General features: G+C 36.5%; 1 protein-coding gene across 1 annotated transcript in view; it reads right to left on the bottom strand.

The window, feature by feature from the left end:
* Positions 1-20,834: 20,834 nt before the first annotated feature.
* LOC131530119 (NACHT, LRR and PYD domains-containing protein 3-like) overlaps positions 20,835-21,392 on the bottom strand; it is a 33,027-nt gene continuing 32,469 nt past the window's right edge. Inside the window, exon 14 of the mRNA XM_058760239.1 lies at positions 20,835-21,392. This exon is cut by the window's right edge and continues 232 nt beyond it. Coding sequence (XP_058616222.1) covers positions 21,050-21,392 — 343 coding nt within the window. The 3' untranslated portion in view covers positions 20,835-21,049.

The following is a 21,392-nucleotide window of genomic DNA, read 5'->3' as shown; positions in this document are numbered from 1 at the left end:
TTCAGAAATTGTGTGACAAGTAAAGATTTTGTGTGTAAGCAGTTAAAAAAAAACTGTAATATTTTAAATTTTGTGCTATTACAGCTAAATTAGCAACTAAATATTTATTTCCTATAATAAAATTGGCTGATGCATCATCATCATGCTAAACGTATATCTAAATATGTTACAGTTTAAAAGTAAATGCACATTGCTCTTAAGGGAGTCATCTAACCCTGTATAGTAGGGAAAATGTTCTGCATGTTCTTTTCTGTGTACGCCAAGCCACTTTATCTGACTATAAAACCTGGGCCCAGTTGCATAAACTGCTAAGAATAGTCTTACGAGTCATCAGATTTATTCTTTAAGACTGTTCATAACTTTTTTTAGGACAGTTATATTAAAACGTAAATTGATCTGATTTGATACTCCTTGGCTAACTTCTCATAAGACACAGTCTTAAGACACTGGCACAGTCATAAGATGCAGCTGGCCCCTGGTCTCATTAAAAGTAAATAGTTGCTAAAGGTTATCACTTGCTCACTTATTTTCCAGAGATATCGTCTACATGATTGCACAGATACTATTTAAACTGAACTGAGCTGGACGATGACATCACTGAATTCAATAATGAAATGCCTTTAACTGAAAATTGAGTGTTTAATCTTGTCATTTTACATTATTGACACTATTTTCCTATTCTGATATTGGAGAGTTGCTTTGACACAATCTGTATTGTTAAAAGCGCTATATAAATGTGTGTGTATTCCTGGTCAGCATATATCTGTTTTGCTGCAGATATTTATAACACAGATTGTGTTAAATCTGGAATCACTGCTTTAGGAATCGTTGGAATCAGGCTGATCACACCCAGACGAGACAGTGAAAGTTTTAAGACCGTTGCTCTCACTCGTGTTGTCCAGCAGGTGGAGATCTATTAACGTGTTTGACAGGAAGATCAAGAGGTTCGATCTACTTTATGATCTATCATGGCATTCTGTGTCTGTATTCACCACACCATGACAGCCAAACCCAGAACATTAATTGGCCGTGAGCGCCCTTGAGATTTTCCTATGAGTTTTTATAATGTTTTTCAGTTTTGTCTGTGGTAAACATAACTTGATGCTACTCTGACCTTTTGTTGTAAGACAACAAAATAACATTTTATTAACATTACATATACATTTATTCATTTGGCAGATGTTTTTTTTTTTTATCCAAAGCGACTTAACAATTTATCATAAAACGTGAAATGCCGCTATACAAGGTTTCAGTTATCATTCAGAATAATAAAAGCTAGGACTGGAAGGGATAAAGGGTAATAAGAGAACAGATAAAGTGAAAGCATAGGATTGTTTTCTTTTTATGAGGAGGCAGTTAGATGCTCATTGAAGAGATGAGTTTTCAGTTGTTTCTTGAGGCTTGTGAGGGATTTGGCTGTCCAGATGGAGTTTGGTAGGTCATTCCACCAAAAGGGTACAATGAAAGAATGCCCTGGAGAGTGATTTTGTGCCTCTGCTGCTAACGAGCCGCTGCTCATTAACCAACCACAGTTAAGGAGCTCAGTCTTTGCCAGGTTGAGTTGCAGATGATGTTCTTTCATTCATGCCAAGATGTCTGCCAGGCAGTCTGAGATCCGAGCAGCTATCATTGGATAGGAAAACCCATGTGCCTGAATAATGGGTCCCAGTGATGTAGTGTATGTTGAGAAGAGGAGGGGTCCCAGGACCGATCCCTGAGGAACCCCAGTGACCAGACCATGTGATTTGATTACCTCCCGTCCCCTGGACCGTGAGGTGAGACCAGTGCTGCATTAAGCCTTTGCGGGGCCCTGGGCTAACGCAGCTTTGGGCCCCCCCATCCCCCCGTTATATGCCGGTTAGAGTGAATAAAATTGTAAATTAAATGTGCAATCAAACAAACACCATATAAAGATGCGCACGTTACTGTCTTATGAATATCCCGTTTCTTTACCGTGTGTTTGGGTTGAAAATATGAAGACATCATATGATACAACCCGTGAAATAAAAATAAACAAACACAATGCACACATCATAATCCCATAGTAGGCAAAAAATTGTGTATATAAATTAAACAATATTATCGAGTGATAATCTTACAAATCAGAAACAGCCTAGCAAATAAAATTAATTAAATATCACTTACCACTAAAAGGGCTTTTTCCTGCTTCTCTATTGCAACCATAGTCTATGAATGCATGAAAATTAAGATTTTTTTTTTTTTTTTGAAATAAAGTAATCTTATAGCATATAGTGTGTGCTCCTTTTGGTGCTTAAATTTGTTTTTCAATCATGAGGTCCAAATTTATTTCATTTATTTAATCAGGGACAAGGCACATTAATAATACATACAATATGTAAAATGTACCAGATTTAGCCAAAACTGGCTAATTTTCATCTGTAGTCCCTTTTGATCATTTAATAATACACTAGAAGTTAAAATTGTAAAAATGTGTGTTATTTTCTTTCTCTATTTAACAACATTATCTTACAATAGTAAAAGACATCTTCCCTCAGGTAGATTGTATGTTTTCTAGCTTACGATCAATAATCAAACTGATTTGAAGAAATCAAAAGCTTAAAGCGGGAGCGACTAGGCGGCAAAGGATTCCTTTAAGACTTGGTCTTAAAGCCTTTCTGGAGCGACTACGTTCGCAGTTCAAACAATGATTTGGAAAAAGAATAATCTGTTATATGTATGGTCTGGTGGTCATACAGCGTATGTCTGTAAATACGGGACAAACTGCATTCTGTATAACTTTCATATGGAATGCTTCTCTGATGCCTCAAATATGGGGTGATTCCGTATTATAAGGAACAGTTGGCAACCTTATTTAAAACGTAAAAGAGAATAGTCTCGGGGGCCCCTAGTGTCCGGGGGCCAGGTGCTGGTCTGTATCTGGTCTGTAAGTGTCTAGTGTGGATTTTTTAAGCAGTTAGGTTACCCGAGCCTGCTTGAATGCGGTGGGAAAAATGTCATTTATTTTATTGTAATAATAATATTTTTTAAATTTAATTCAATAATTTAACCATTTAATTTTTTCCCTTCTTATTAACAATCTGTGGAACTTTTTCTACTGTAAAGAAGATTTTGTGCTATTTAAAAGTTTCATGGATGTTAATGAATCAGAAAGAGCTTTATTGCCAGGTGTGTTTACACATACAAGGAATTTGTTTTGATGACAGAAGCTTCCACAGCACAAACAGAATGACAGCGACAAGACAAGACACAGATAATAAAAAGAATAAAAATAGAATAAGTAAATAGGGAAGACAAAAATATTTAAAGAAAAAAATTACAATATACAAAATAGACAATAGTTGGTATTAGATGTGTGTACAGGTATGTTATGTACAAATGCAATGAGATGTAAATAAGTATGCGTGTTAAATAAATAAATGTATAAATAGTAGGGATGGGATGATACACCTACCTCCCGATTCGATACTATCACGATACTTGGGTGCCGAAATTTCTCGATATTTCTACAAATTTTGCGATTCGATATTGCTGTGTTGTTTTATTTTTTGTTTTTAACTCTAGACCATGGGAAAAAGTTGAATGATACACTTAATATACAGACTGTCAATAAATTATTATTTTTTAAAAACACACATCTAAGCAGTAATTTTTCCGGTTTTATTTCAGTTTTCAGTAAACATAAACAAACAAACAGCCACAAAAAGTCCAATAGAAAAATCCTTTTTGAAATAAAGTGGATTTTGAAATAAAGTGTTCATCAAACTAGTTCCATTAATAAAATAAAATAATATGAAGAGTCTGTGAAAGCTTTCTTTAACATCAAACTTAACTCGAAAGCCATTCTTTTAAATACTGGACTGCATTAAATAAAATATATAATATAATTAACCCCTTAGCATTCCTAAGGTCTCTTTTTGAATGGAATTTGTAACAAAACAAAAGCAAATTTATTTCACAAAAATTAAGTTAAGACTGTTAAGAATATGATTAATACTGAATAAACAGCCTATAAGGTAAGGCTATTAAATAGCAGTCCCAAATTAGTTTTTGTTAATACAATTAAGTTGGTTTGAGCCACTACAGTCATTTAAACATATACAAAATGACACAAAGTGAAAATAACATGGTATTTTTGGATTATGGAAACAACAGTTACCATGGTAAATAACATGAACTGTTAATGAAATGTGGAAACTGCTCCTGAATATCATACTTTCATGCAAATCCTTCCCAGCTAACAGTTATGTGATTTATCGTTACTGTACTTTTATTTCCCGCGTTGCATGCTCGTATTTTCTGGCTTTAGTGAAGTGATATACAGCGCGCTACGAACACAGGACAGGATCGTTCGTTTTTCTGAGGTGAGACACTTTTTATTTCCTAACAAGTTACAGAAATAGCGATAGAATAATGACACTGACATTCTCAGGCACTCTTTACTTAAACTGCATCTGACAGAAGAGTCAACAGCTTTCAAGCACGTCTTTTAAAATAAAAGTCTCGCATCAGAAAAACATTAAGAATTAAGTTTTTTGTTGTTGATGTTGTCTCCAGTTGAGAAACACTGAAATACTCAGCGATAGGGGCGTAGCAGCCATTTTAAAAGTGGGGGGGACAGCTGTCAGGTGATGTGACCCTCAAAGGAAAATAAATAATGTGCAAAGTAAGTACATTCATGTTCATATAATAAATTCTAAATAGAATACCAATTGGCGTTTTAGAGCATCATAGTTGCAATTTTGGGAACGTGCCATGATAGCTTGCAGGAACCTATTTTGTGATATCATACTAAAATTTGAAAAATAACTTCAGGACTTGGGACTTTAAGACCACTGTGGACATCTATATTTTCTGATGAAGTAAAAATATACTTTTTGTGAAATAAAGATATTTTATGGACAATATTTCAATTACACTACACTTGAATAATAACGTTTATCTTAATTCTTAACACTTATTCACAGATAATTCTACTCCGGATAATTCTACTTTAAAAAATTTAGGAGCACCTTCTAATCAATAATCAAAAATTCTGATCAAAAATTAACCTTCCCATTAAGAGGCAATATTTGTCGTAATCGTTTGTTGGAAACCTCCAACACAAAAAGCATCTGGACCTGATGGGATATTAAATGAAATGATAAAACACACAAGCAGTAAATTCCAGTTGGCCATTCTAAAACTATTCAATGTGGTTCTGAGTGTAGGTTACTTCCCTGACGTCTGGAGTCAAGGCTTGATAACACCAGTCTTTAAAAACGGAGATAAATTTGATCCTAACAACTACAGAGGCATCTGTGTGAGCAGCAACCTGGGAAAGTTATTCTGTAGCATAATAAACGCTCGAATATTAGACTTCATCATCACACACAATGTACTGAGCAGAAGTCAAATCGGATTTTTACCAAATTACCGTACATCTGATCACATCTATACATTACATACTCTAATTGAAAAACATGTTAACCAAGATAAAGGTCAAATATATGCATGCTTTATCGACTTCAAAAAAGCTTTCGACTCAATTTGGCACCAAAGACTATTTTACAAAACTATTGAAAGTGGCATAGGAGGTAAAACCTATGACCTTATTAAATCAATGTACACTGAAAGTAAATGTGGCATAAAAATCAGCACCAAACGTACGAGGTATCTTTCCCAGGAGCGTGGAGTGAGACAGGGCTGCTGCTTAAGCCCAACATTATTCAACATTTACATCAATGACCTGGCGCTCCGTCTGGAGCAATCTGCAGCCGCTGGCCTCGCTCTACACGACTCACAGATCAGATGCCTGCTGTATGCGGATGATCTGGTTCTGCTGTCTCCCACTCAACACGGTTTGCAGCAGAACCTGGACCTGCTGCAGCAATACTGCCAGACCTGGGCCCTGAATAAAACTAAAATTATGATATTTCAGAAAAGATCCAGATCCCAGGGAACACAACACACATTTACATTAGGCACTAACCAGATAACACACACATTACACTACAACTACCTGGGCTTGAAAATCACATCCACTGGAAACTTTAACCATGCTGTGACAGAACTGAGAGATAAAGCACGCAGGGCCTTCTACGCCATAAAACGGCAATGTCCTATAGAAATCCCTATTAGAATCTGGCTGAAAATATTAGAATCAGTAATTGAGCCCATTGCCCTCTATGGCAGTGAGGTGTGGGGTCCACTGACCAATCCACATCAAGATCTCACCAAATGGGAAAAACATCCAATCGAGACCCTGCATGCAGAACTCTGTAAAACTATATTACACGTGCACCAGCACACAACAAATAACGCATGCAGGGCAGAATTAGGCAAATATCCTCTAATCATAAAGACACAAAAAAGGGCAATTAAATTCTGGAAACATCTGAAACTCAGTGACCCCCAATCATATCATTATAAAGCCCTGCAATACCAAGAGACGAGCAAAGAAAGCAAAGAATTGATCTTCCAGAATCTGGCAGTAAGTTTTAGGAGCTCATTTTAGTTCATCTCCTATCCTGAAAAGTCTGTCTTGCAGGATTGATTAAAAATGAGCTCCTAAAACTTACTGCCAGATTCTGGAAGATAAATTCTTCAAACAGTGGCACAAGAGGATGTGATGCTGGTCCTTCAAGAGTTACTCTCAACTTATCCGTCCATAAAGCCTATACAAAATCAGTCTTCATGTATTTCACAACACTTCAGCATGTTATTCATATTAAGTGAGGGTTATTTTTTTAGCATTTTTTACCCAAGCAAGGTCTCTGAGAACCTGACACATTGCACTTCTGGAGACTCCAGGAAGGTTGCAGTTCTGGAAAATGATGGTGCTGGAGACTAAATGATTCCTGATGGTTTCTCACCTAATTCTTCACCTTAATTCTTAATTCTTTTGCAGTTAACGTGTCTTTTCTTCTCCACCTGTTTTTTCTGACCTTGCTGACCCAATGAGCATTTCGCTGCCCAATGGTCATGCCTTAACTTTGCTAATTCTATTATTGCATTAGTATTGCATCCTTCTCATGGGCATTTAATAATTTTTTTTTAACTTTTATTCTTGAGTTCAATCTCTTTTTTGTCTCATTTTATCTGTAAAGGAAAACCTGTCTAATAATTCTGCACACCTGAAATAAGAAGTTTCTGACTATCAGCCTTCATGGACAATTATATATCACTTATAAATGATTAAATACAAAATCAATAGTAGTTATTAAGATTGATGTGGTTTGGAATTGGTAAAATGTTCTTGGAAAAAAAATATGACCAGAATATCAACTTGCCTAATAATTCTGCACACAGTGTATCTTGAGTTTGGTTTTCGCTTACATAATGCACTGACTTGGATCTGGACTTGCAAACCTTTGCAAAATGATTCCACTTGCCACATTTAGCACATTGTTTTCCTTTTGCTGGACACGTTTCTCTTCTTTTGTGTTCTTTCCCGCAGTATCCGCATGAATTGAGGCGTTAAGTGAGTAAGTGAGTGATGAAGTCTAGAGAGCACGCACGCATTTGGAGTGTGTTCTTTCACTGCATGATTCAGTAATAAAATGCATTAAGAATGATCACAAAATTCAAGATACGGGGCAGAAAATGCGTATATATATATATCATTTCATATGGTTAAAATCACATGAAGAGTGCCGTTTTTTTTTTAAATAAGCATGATTACAAATGTGATATTGGTTTTATACAACAGTTCAATAAACAATAAGTTAATATTAAGAGACTTATGTTTTAGACACCATATTGCCTGTTTTTGCACCATTTCGCCAACAAAAATTATTCCAAACAGATAAAGCACTGCTTTGCGTCTCTGAGAAACATGACGGTGTTTCGTTCCTGAATGAATCAACCGTTTAAATGATTCGGTTCAGTCGCAATGACTCACTTATTAACAGTGACTTGCTGCCACCTGCTGGCGGTTTTAATTTCACATTCAAAGTATCTTTTCATTTTAAAATAATTTCAAATATCAGTATTAAATGTTTTATGTTTAAAATATCAAAACATTATGCATTTGTAACTGAATTAAACTGTGTAAATACATCTAAATGACATTCAGATGCAACTTCCGCAAAGATTAATTTTGTTGAAACTGGTTTCATTTGTTCGGTAACAGCCTAAATGTCTTATTATTCTAATTGACTGATTAAATGTAACAATTTGATTCAAAAGATGCCCACTTTTAGGAAAATTGGCTTTTTTAAAGGTAAAATTGCCCATAAAAGGTAAAAATGAATTTAAACTTATATGAAAAGATTAATTTCTATCACTGATGTGAACTAACCACACAGAATATGAAGAATATCAAAACTGCAGCTGTCCACGGTAGTCAGATATCAGCACAATAACACATTCAATAAAATATCGTCTAATTATCGTTATCGAAAAAATCCCCAAAAATATCAAGATATCATTTGTTTTCAATATCGCACACCCCTACCTGCACGTTGTAAGTTTTTGTGTTGTTCTGACGGCTCTGTCGTATTTTTGCATGCTTTCTTATTGAGTGCACTTGTTGCTCCTGCTCCGCATTCATGCTTCCACTCGCCATGCTTTTCACCTGGGCTTACGCAATCTCAAGCAATCTGGCAATGTCTACCGCTTTCTCTAACATGAATTCAGCACCCTGATTGAGTAATTTCTCTCCAACTTGTGGGGAATAAATGCTGAAAATGACACGGTCTCTCACCATCTCCTCTGGGTTCGTATAACCACAGTCTTTAACGAGCAATCTGAGCTCAGTGATGAATTGATCAAATGTTTCCGTGGCAGACTGCATTTTCTCATTGATGAGATTGTTAAGCAATCTCTGATTGGCCTTTGGTACCACGTAAGCTTCAACATGATCATAGTAAGTTTTGCGCAACTTATTAATATTCAAACAGCTTGAATATTACAGTTGTGGTCTTGTCCCGATGGCCAACGAGGTCTTCGGAGGGGATCTGTCTCTGGGGCTCATCTAGGTGTCCTGGTCTCCGCTGGCGTTCAGGGCTGTAGAGGTCATCTCTAGGTGCTGATCCACCATCTGATCTGGATACGGACTGGATCTGGGTGGCTACATTCACCTCGGAATAAGAATGAAACAGACTAATATTAGCGTAGATGCCACTGAGAACAGTAAAGCACATTAGAATTGTAGTAAAAACTCTAATCATTTACACACATTACCTGGAATGAAAACAATAAACTCCTGGTCTTGAAAGTACGCACAGTATGTAGCTGCAGTGGTGCGTTCTGGTCTCGAGCCAGTGTTTGGTGCCTTGGACAACCTGATCTCACAGAATTCCGTGTAATGTTCACGGACTTAATTAACCCCGAATCTGTGGTGGCATCACGGAATCGCCGAAAATTCCGTGATGTGCTCACAGAAGGCATCAGCCGTGGTCCATGCACGGATTCACTGGTTCAACACCAGCGCTGCATCGGACCACGTAAAAAGAGTGACTCCGATGCAGTTATACTTTCACTGGAGTACCTGACCCCACCCCTACCCTAAACCTACCCAGTTCTGAACAATAATGATGCCGATAAATTTCCCAGTATCGCATCGGCATATTGATGCTAAGGGTTTCCGTGCGTGGAGCACGGCTGATACCTGTCACTGACTTACATTGCTATCACTTCTGTGAGCCCATCACGGATTTGTTTCTGTGAGCCCATCACGGAATTTTCGGTGATTCCGTGATGTCACCACAGATTCGGAGGTTAATTAAGTCCGTGAACATTACACGGAATTCTGTGAGATCATGTTGGTCTTGGAAGAACTGACCGGGTTGCATCTGAAATCTTGCAACGATGACAAAGCACCGATTAAACCTTTGGCCACACCCTGATGGAGAAAGAAAAATACATTATAAGTTCAAAAAATGAAATACCCATTTTTTAAATAATTTACAATGTATCAATATCAGAAAAACAACAGTCAGAGGTTAGGAAAAACATATGTAAATGACGACAGAATTCTGAGTTAACTGTACATTTAAGTAAATTAATAGAAACGCTTTTCACTAGTCATCACTGTGCAGAAAAATATCAGCAAACGCTGCAAAGAATGCTTGAATATATTTTAAAATATAATATATTTCTGTGATGCGCAGCTGAATATTCAGCATCATTACTCCAGTCTAAAGTGTCACATGATCCTACAGAAATCATTCTAATATGCTGATTTATTATCAGAATTATCAATGTTGGCAACAGTTGTGCTGCCAAATATTTTTTTGGAAACTTTTTTTCAGGATTCTTTGATGAATAAAAAGTTAAAAAGAACAGCAGTTGTTATGCAATCTTGTCTAACAATATAAAACTTTGCTATCACTTCTTATCAATTTAACACATCCTTGCTTAAAAGTTTAAAATTCGTACAAAAAAAGAAAGAATACAAATTTACTGACCCCAAACTTTTTAACTTTTTAATCATCAAATAATAAAAAAAAAGTATCACATCATATTAGAATGATTTCTGAAGGATCACGTGACACTGACGACTGGAGTAATGATGCTGAAAATACAGATTTCATCACAGAAATAAATTATATTTTAATGTATATTAAAATAGAAAATTGTTATTTTACATCGTGATAATATTTCACGTATCTTACACACACACACACACATTAGCTCATGCATGTGTGTTATTTCTTCTCAAACATATTGTATTTTAGTAATTCAGGAAAAACCCGTTGTTCTGTTGAAGTGTTTGATGAAAATTCCTGAACACATTTTTGCACTTTATTTAAATTAGGATATTTTATTAGAAGTCTTTTATTGCTATAATCACATCCCTTAGTCCTGTATATAATGCATATAGTGTCATGTAGATTTATTAACTACATTATCAAACAGCCTCTTATTATTGTGACTGTCATCTGTAATAAATCCACTGATATTTTCAGTCAGTTTCTCAGTTTCAGCTCTAGATGACAGTAAAGATGCACTGATTTCACATCAGCAGCTGAAGGATTTCTATTACATTCATTTATTAATTCACTTTGACTTCATCTGGAACTGTTTAAATTGATCTGAATAATGACACGATATATTGTCTTCTGAAGATCTGCTTTATATCTGACATTAAAACTGAATTTATTTTTTCATAATTTAAGAAATTTGGAGCCTTGAAGCTGTTATTTTCCTGTTTATTAATATAAAGCTGCAGAATCAATCTGTATTATATGAAGATCTACAGAAATAAATATGAACAAAACAATAAAAGTAAAATTGAAATAAATTTAGACAATCAGATTTCCCAGACTTTTACCATAATTTAAAAACTAATTATCATGACAAACTTTTAATGTTTAGTTCAGAAAATGACACTGAAATCATGAAATCACACATTGTTAGTTTATAGAAACGATTATTAATATTTATTGTGAATCTGATTCAGACTTTGTCAGAGATTTCAGTGAGTCATTTGATCTGAGAATCAGATTCATAAACAGTTGAATCAAGTATTTCTAGACTAAATATTAATATTTCATTCAGCACAGAAACTTTTACATCCATTAACTTCAATAAACAAACGATCATTTAATCTCTAGAACTGAAATAAACAATTATTAATGTACAACAAACACTGAAATGTGTTGAATGGATTCTTTCAGTGCTGCAATACTACACACAATATGATATTATCATGCAGCTTGAACTCAATGAAGACGTTTATAGACCATCTTTGATGTCGTCTTGAGAAAGTCCAGCCTGACGCTCTGAAAGTAGTTTGAAGTGGTTTTAAAGCTATGCAGTTGCTAGGGTACTCTGGATTGTTGCTAGGGTGTTCTGAGTGGTTGCTAGGTGTCACGGCCCTGCTGGTGTGCCCTGGTTGGCCACCAGATGTCACTGTGTGTGTTAGCACATGGCTTGTTGTTTGTTGTTGGTGCCATGTGCTCTCCTGTCTATTGTCCACGCTGTTATTGAACTGAATCAACACTGAACACTTAAACTGAACAATTACACGATTGTCTTCTGTATCGCTGCTTCACAGATCAAACTGAACGTGTTTCATCATTAACTTTGCAACATCTCCCTGTTTATTAAAATGAGAAACTGCTTTGAAACAATCTGTATTACACAAAGTGTTATATGTAAGTAAACGTGACAAAATAAATAAATGTGAAATAAGTAAATAACTTCTTAAGGGAAATACTAAAAATAAGATCTAGAAACAAAACAAGAACAATTCACACCAATCGTTCTGTTCAAAGTTTGTGGAGCCTTCTTGAACCAAAATGTTTGAATATTTTCTGAAACTTGATCTAAACTGACCTGGACGACTGCCTTCATAACTAATGAATTTTGCAACATTCACACTGTATTTGAACTAAATTGAATCAACGTTGAATTAAATTAAGTTAAATACTGACACTATTGTCTTTTTAGAGCTGATTTACAGCTGAAATGACTTGATTCAAGCAGCTTCTAAATAATCTGTGTTGTATAAAGTGCTATATAAATAAATGTGACTTCATAAATGTAAACATTTTTTTTTAAATCTTCTGTAGCTTCTTAAAAGCAAAAAAAGAATAGATTTTTACACAAAATAAGAACATTTCACACTGATCATACTGTTAATAGGTTACTGTTTACAACCCCATGTTGAGTTCTTGAACACTAATGAATGTTTGAATATTCATTGATAGTCATTTAAACTTGTTCACATAACTAATGAACTTTGCAGCATTCACATTGTTATTGAACTGAACTGAATCAACACTGAACTCAATTCAGCTGAATAATGACACTGTTGTCTGTTTAGAGCTGCTTTACAGCTAAATTTGATTCATAAATGAAGAACACTGCAGCTTTACTGGTATTTTCTTGGTTATTACTGTCAATACTGCTATAGAAATAAATCTGACTTGACTTGACTTGAATGTCTGAATCTTATAGTATGAGTCCTCAGTGAAAAAAGATGGATCTCAAAATCATACAGTCACTGTTGGAAGGGGTTCAAATATGCAGAAGATGCTGGAAAACCAAAGAACGAGCAGAACCCAGAAGACTTTTCTGAAGAACTGGAGGTAGTTTAAATGATCAGGACTCATTAATAGTCTTAGTCACATTTTAGTCATTTGAGTCTTTCATAGTTTTAGTCTAGATTTAGTCGATGAAAAGTCATTGTATTTTTGCCAACTTTTAGTCATTACTTTTAGTCAAAGTGCAGTTACCAGCATTTATTTTGGTAGCTATATGTAGTATTCAAACATAAATAGGCATCAATTCTTCTCTCTTTACACCAAATCAATTAAGCTTGTGAGAAATTTGAATCAAGGATTGAATTTGGAAAAACTGGAATAAATTTTCATTTTTTGGTAGAGGTACAAATTAAACTCATTTTTCAGATACAGTAGCTTTACTTAAGTATACATTTATTTAACATCTTTTGTTGGTTAACATTTATAAAAACGATAATTAGGAATGCTGTCCCTTTAAGACGGAAGGCATGCATGTAATACTGACACACATTCAGTTTTCACCCACCTGTTTACGCTCACTTAAGCCATAACTGACTGTATTTACGTGAGATACTCTTACTCTACACAATAGACAGTTGTGTGTATTTGAGCGCTGAGAACTGATCGCGCTCTGAGACTAGATACACCCCTCATCTGATTGTAATCCAATGACAGGGACCACATTTTTAAAGACAAGACAGTTAACTTAGCCTATAGGATGTATTTCGAATGTCCGATAGTCCTCAAATAACATTCTAGTCCCGTCTCGTCTTGTTAATGAAGACACGGCATAAATTTTGTCATAGTTTTTATAATCAGATATTAATTTTAGCTAATATTTTTCGTCTTCGTCGATGAAATTAACACTGCACTGCAGTCACAGTGCTGTTCATGATGGTGAGTGGGGGGCAGGGGTTTCTCCTGAAGTCCACGATCATCTCCACTGTTTTGAGCGTGTTGAGCTCCAGGTTGTTAAGACTGCACCAGACAGTCAGCTCTTTAACCTCCTGTCTGTAAGCAGACTCGTCACCGTCCTGAATGAGGCCGATCAGTGTGGTGTCTTCTGCAAACTTCAGGAGCTTGACAGAGCGGTCTTTAGATGTGCAGTCGTTGGTGTAGAGGGAGAAGAGCAGTGGGGAGAGGACACAGCCCTGAGGAGCTCCAGTGCTGATCGTACGGGTGCTGGATGTGTATTTTCCCAGCTTCACTAGCTGCTGTCTGTCTGTCTGAAGCTGGTGATCCACTGACAGACGGAGGTGGGCACGGAGAGCTGAGTTAGTTTGGGCTGGAGGAGTGATGGGATGATGGTGTTAAAGGCCGATCTGAAGTCCACAAACAGAATCCTTACACAAGTCCCTGGTCTGTCCAGGTGTTGCAGTATGTAATGCAGTCCCATGTTGACTGCATCATCCACAGACCTGTTTGCTCTGTAGGCAAACTGCAGGGGGTCCAATAAGGGTCCAGTGATGTCCTTCAGATGAGCCAAAACCAGTCTTTCAAATGACTTCATGACCACAGAAGTTAGAGCCACAGGTCTGTAGTCGTTAAGTCCTGTTATCTTGGGTTTCTTTGGGATGGGGATGATGGTGGAGCGTTTGAAGCAGGAAGGAACTTCACACAGCTCCAGTGATCTGTTGAAGATCTGTGTGAAGATGGGGGTCAGCTGGTCAGCACAGGATTTCAGACAGACTGGTGTCACACCGTCTGGGCCTGGTGCCTTCCTTCTCTTGTTCCTTCTGAAGACCTGGCGCACACCATCTTCTCTCATCTGCAGTTCAGGTGTGGGGGAGAGATGGGGTTGCAGTAGAACTCATTCAGATCGTCTGCCAGTTGTTGATTCTGCCAGGTTTTGATGAGCAGTTTTGACGCGAGGGTTAGTTGATTAACATAATAAAGCGATTATGGTATAAATACGATATTTTACTTATAACAATACAGAAGTAAAATGAAATGGCATGTCGCTGTCATTACAGACTATAATGGCTATGGACTGGATTCTGTTCAAAGACCCTAACGTAACATTAGTCCCTATTGGTTCAATTAGCTAATTTAAATAACGGACGTCTTTAAAAACTATACATAAAGTGTTAGCATATCGGTCTACACATATTGTGTTAAATGCTGTGTGTAAATACAAAAAGTTGTGTTGATTTTTAAACTACTAAAAGACTAAAAGAGGTTATTCTTTTCTACTTTTCTAAGAGTGCAGGTGTCCTGGTCTCCGCTGACATTCAGGGCTGTAGAGGTCATCTCTAGGTGCTGATCCACCATTTGATCTGGAAACAGATTGGATTGGGTGGCTACGGTGACCTCAGAATAAAGGCCTTTCCACACTGAGCGCGATGTGAAAAAGTGAGGTGAATCACCCGCGAATGTTGCTTTCACACCGAGAGCGAAATGAATGTTCGTCTTCTGCTAATTCATGCCTGCACGCTAGGTGGCGCCGACCAGCAATGCATTTTTTTCTTCATGTAGCGTATGTATCTCGTGTGGTTTACATCGTCTGATGCTCAATATATAGCATTAAATTAAGATAAATAACTTGTTTCTTCATCAGAAACACAAAATATCCATAATGCTTACAAAAATACTTTTGAAAAAATCTGAAATTTGCATCAAGCTACATTGAAAATGTATGTAATTATTAACGTTTTTGCTCAAAACCCAATTTAAATCATCATCGAGTTCTTGTAATAACTTCCGATTGTGAAGCATTCACTCTTCTCTCTTGTGGAAAAAGTCCTCTACTTCTGTGTTTTTACGCTCGTGCTCAATACAGTCTTCTGAACTTTTAGCACCACTGCGTCGACCTTTTGGGTAACAACAGTTGCTCTGGCCATGTGATGTAATGCTCAAATCTTATTGGACGGCCTGTGTTTTCGCTTTGTGAAACTGAAAGGAGCACACTCACTCTTTGAACTGTTGCTGTCTGGTCGACGCTTCAGAGCTCTGAGCACCAGAACAACTGGCACAGGAACAGTCTCTTCACTCAGGCAATCCATCTTATTAACACTAGAACTGCCATGACGGTCAAAATGACCGTTTTGAAATGTATATGTACAATAACTTTGTTGAATAAAAAAAAACAATCTTGCTGGTTTGTGACTTTTCCTAAAAGTGTTTCTATTTTTACTTACAATAGATTTTATATAAATTACATAAAAGGCAAAAAAAATATGAGCATTTCTACCTATTAAAGCCATAACGGTCATATTGACCGCTTTAAATCTCGCGCGATATTGTTCTTTCCCGCGGTTTATTGTCTCTGTCAGCGTCTCCAGTACTATATGCTCATTTGATTATAAATACAAATTCTTGGACTACAAATTATTATTGCCTTTTAAAAAATGGCAGCATCGCAGTTGACACAAGGTCCCAACCAAAAGCACAATCAACCCCCGCAACTGACACCAAAACGGAGACAGTGCCAGGTGCGGAGAATCTGCAAACAAAATAAATCGCGCGACACCTGTTGCAAATGCCACAAACCCGTGTGTGGAAATTGTGCGAGAAGAACAGAAGTAACTTGTGTTGACTGTGAATCTTAAATAGCTGAGCATGATATAGATATATTTATTTAATATAAAATTTGTAGCGTAATTGTTTTATGGTTCCAAACTTCGTTCGTGACTCTTTTTAACTTTAGAGCTGCTTGTTTCCAGCTTATGTTCTGTGTTATAATGTATCATAAATGTTGTAAAAAAAAAAATCATAATCAAATAGATCATTTTAAATGTTATTTTGTTGTTCTGAGTTATGTTAAATAAATACAGAGAAATACTGAATATGCAATAATTACATTTTACTATGAAATGATGCGAATATTTCTAAATTTATAATTATCATTTTAACTAAATAAAAAGTCTACATGTTGGTGTTATTTGTTTTTTAAAGATATCCTAACACAGTTAATACATTAATCTCTCATTTGGGCAATTTATTTAGAGATTATAGAGTTTATAATATAGCGGTCAAAATGACCGCTCACGGCTGTTCTAGTAGTTTTGGAATTCTGGCGCTTCTAGTGTTAACACCTGACAATAATTGTGGAACACACAACACTATTATACACTTATACACTTATTTATCTAAAACACATACTTGGCGGGCCAGATCTGTGGTGATGTGTGTTGCAGTAGTGCTGTCACATCCGGTTACCACAAGCCGTTATAACACATTCTGGAATGTTTATTATTTTAGCATTTTGAGAGGAGAAAAGTCTACATACACTGACCAAAATTATAAACACAACACTTTTGTTTTTGCCCCCATTTTTCATGAGCTGAACTCAAAGATCTAAGACTTTTTCTATGTACACAAAAGGCCTATTTCTCTCAAATATTGTTCACAAATCTGTCTAAATCTGTTAGTGAGCACTTTGCCGAGATACTCCATCCACCATCCACGCTCCAAAAGCGTTTCAGAGAATTTGGCAGTACATCCAACCGGCCTCACAACCGCAGACCACGTGTAACCGCACCAGCCCAGGACCTCCACATCCAGCATCTTCACCTCCAAGATGGTCTGAGACCAGCCACCCGGACAGCTGCTGCAACCAGGGCCGCATTAACCATTGGGCTAGGCGGGGCTGAAGCCCCGGGGCCCAAGCAAGGAGGGGGCCCGTGATTGGCTGTGGAGTAGATTGACTGGTCATTGGCAGAGCCATAGAGAGACAGAGTTGTGACAACGGAAGTTCAAAACGCTCGATCGTCACGTGATTCACGTAGCCCTCAATAGTTCCAGGAAGCTAATAGCGGGCGATTGGAATGCATTGAGTTACAGAGACAGAACTGCGATTTTTGGTAATTAGTAGACAATAAAATAATTTATACGTAGCTGTATCAGTGTTGCTTTTAAAAGATAAAATCCGTGAATATTTGAGGATTAATGTGGTCAGCTATCCTTACCTGCCATGTTAACATATTTTAGGTCGATGTTACCATGGTAAAAGTCCATGTTTGCTATATAAATGACATCATGGTCTTTTACCAAGGTAACTTCAGCCTCTCTGTGTAAATATAATTATGTGTGTGTGTGTTTTCAAACAACTTGTATGTTAGTCAAGTGCAATCACATCTTAATGTTCATTGTCGTTTTATTAATCTCATGGTGAATGTTAAGCTTGTTGTCTTTGAAAATTCATTCCAAATAAGTGAAGATATTTTAAGATTAAGTGGGAATTATTCTTTTAATGTTCTTGATTCTTTGATATATATAAATATATATTTGTAGTATATTCAAATTTAAAATAACTTTTAATATTTTTATCCATTTAATCATATATTTTTATGTATGTTAACTTTTGTTATGCACTTATTTACATGCTATAAAGCATGCTGTCCTTGAACAGTCTCCGCTATAGTGTGCTGTGCTGCATGGGATGCTCCAGTCTCACAGAAAGGAGTGTGAATGAATGGTTTTTCTACTGACACGGAGAGGAGAAAAACAATGCATCAAGTTTTGTTCAATTCACATTTATTTGTATAGCACTTTTTATTACAAACATTGTTTCTAAGCAGCTTTACAGAAAATGAATGTTTCTACATTACAAATAAGAGTTCTGTTAACAGGTGTAACGGTGTCAAAGTAATGCTCATATGACAGAAATGTTCTGAAATTAGGCTATACAAATCATGCAGTTAAGTAATGTCATGTATTCAGAAACAATGAACAAATTAAATTAAAGCAATGGTTACATGATTTGATATTGATTACAATGAAAGGGAAATTGATCAGTTTTGTATGTTTATTCAGAGTCAGCTTCATCTGAAGTCCTCTCAAGGGCTGGCGTCATCTCTTCACAGGTGCTGGTCATCTGAAGTCTTCATAAGAGGCTGGATATAGTCAGCAGGAGCAATCTATAGATTACACCAACAAAATGTGATGTAATCATATGGGAACTGGCACTTTTTCACAAAGAACAGGGAAAGACTTGCCAAACCCAGTGAAGAGACTCATTGTGAGGGTGATTTCTCATTACAGGGAGTCTTCAGGTGCTTCTTGTTCTGAGCCAGATAGAGAAGGAGAAAAACACAGGAGGAATGGTTAATGATGCTCCATCACATTTCAGTCCTGTGGCATCTGCTCCTTCAACACAGTGCTTCTACAGTAGCTAAGACATTTAAGTATAAAATACAGTACAGGTTTATTGTGATTACTTCTATAAAATAGTAGTGGTAGGCCTATATAATACATTTTTGGAAATTTAGCCTAGCATGATTCTGAAATGAAAACTGCTTTTATTCTCGATCAGGTCCATCAGCATCCTTTGCAATAAATCTAAATCTATTAAATAACTTCCCAGCAGCAGAAATCACGTTTAAAAGCCTTAATTACACAACAACGAATGAAACTGCCTGAAGAGAATGAATTACATCCCATAAATCTACTAATTAAGTGAGGAATAATCTAATAATAATCTGTTTTAATGCACAAGATAATTTGATTAGCTGTGCTGATAATATGCAATTTTGTTCTATAAATGTCTTACCTTTAAAAGTTCATCACAGCGGTCTCTTCTGCTGCATCTCTACGATGTATATCGCTTGTTGTATTTGAACAACCTCTATGGGCCTATATTCGCTTCTGGGTTGAGAAATAATCCGGTAGAAATATGTCAATCGTTTAGCGCGTCAAGATGTTAGCTTATCATTTAAACTCATTTTAAACATTGTGGTTTAAAAACAAATGTAACTGTTCAGGGACATTAAGAAGCGGGGCAGAATTTATTTTGGCAAATGCACGCGTTACAGCCTAAAAACACGCGGCGCGTTAAGCACCTTCCTAAACTTGAGTTCTTTTTCACGCCTTGAGCTTAAACGTTCAAATATGGTTAGGCCTATGTGTCAAAATGCGAGTATCCTCGTAAACAGTCATTTGTGTCTTACGTGAACATTATAGTTAAAGATAAAGCATGCATGTGAAGTGTAGGCTATGTGAGTTCCTGGCGTTGTATGATGTGATTTTAAAGGGATAGATCACCCAAAAATTCAAATACTGTCATCATTTACTCAGCCTCGAGTTATTCTGAACCTGTATGAATTTCTTTGTTCACCTCAACATAAAAGATGATATTTTGAAGAATGTTCATAACAAGGTTTCTGGGTCCCATTGACTCCAATAGTGTATTTTTCTTTCTTTCTTTCTTTTTTGTTTTTCATACTATGAAAGTCATGCAGCAGCTGTTTGGTTTCCAGCATATAGCTGCTGTTGCCATTTGTGTCAATAATGTGAATCAAACATCACTCCATGTCCTTGACTGAATCACTTTTGTAAAATAAGAATGAATCTATATTGAATTTATACAGTGAAGACTATTCAGTCTATTTGTATATTTACTTTATACAATATAATGTTTTTTATTCAGTGTTTTAAGTTTTTCAAGTGGGTCGATTTATGTATCTTTGTTCTCTTGTCATTTTTGACTGTTTACTTGTCTTAAGTAAGCTTGGTTTTACTTAGACTAGTATTATGTTTTGTGATATTGTAATTAGGAACAAGAATTATGAAATTTTTAGTGCATCAAAAACGTTGATAGGATAAAAATCCTATTTAAAGCTATATATATAATTATTGTGATGGGGGGCCCTGCAGTAAGTCATAGCCCCAGGGCCCAGTGAGGTCTTAATGCGGCCCTGGTCGTGGATATATCCCTCGAATGCATACTGCAGTCCCTTTTGTCTTGCTCTCGCAGATATTTCACCTGTTCACCAAAAATGACTAATTATCTCCTTGGGAATGTCTGACACCGCTGCATACACACTGAAATAGACGTGCCAGGCGCGAAAGCTTGACAGGCGTAGCAACAGTAACTAAGGAGGGCGGGGCTTAGCGAAGGGAATAGAGATTAAATATTACATATTCATCAATTACAATCTGATCTCAAGATGATCTGTCGTTGTGTTTTATTATTTGTGCACAAAAACAATCCAGAAAAATGAGACGAATGATAACATGAATATTTTCTGAATAAATGACTGATCTGACTCTCTGTGAGGATTTCTGACACACATTTATTCTGATTGATGTTCATATTAATGTGATGAAGAGACTCTGTAACATCTGTTAGTGACTCATCACGCAGCTCAAAGCATTATGGGTAGAATCTCTCTGATTCATCAACACAGTGTCACTGATGATCGAGGACTAACACTAAACCCAGGATAGAGCGGCTGAGTGAATGTGGTCTGGACTGTGTGGATGAGGCTCATTGTGTCAGAGACGCTGTAGAAGGACAGAGTTCCTGCGCCGTGATCCACATACACTCCTACTCTATAGATATCATCATCATCATCATAATCATAATCATCATCACACACTCCTGTTCTGCTGCTGATGGGCTCTACAGGGAGACGAGTCTCTATGTCATTGTGTCTGAATGTGTATCTGTAAGAACACTCCAGACTCCAGGACTGATCATTAGATCCAAACTCACACTCATGACTCCGTCCCTTCCTCCTG

The sequence above is a fragment of the Onychostoma macrolepis genome, chromosome 22 (genome assembly GCF_012432095.1).
Source record: "Onychostoma macrolepis isolate SWU-2019 chromosome 22, ASM1243209v1, whole genome shotgun sequence".
Taxonomy (NCBI): Eukaryota; Metazoa; Chordata; class Actinopteri; order Cypriniformes; family Cyprinidae; genus Onychostoma; species Onychostoma macrolepis.
This window is presented reverse-complemented; position numbering and strand designations above follow the sequence as displayed.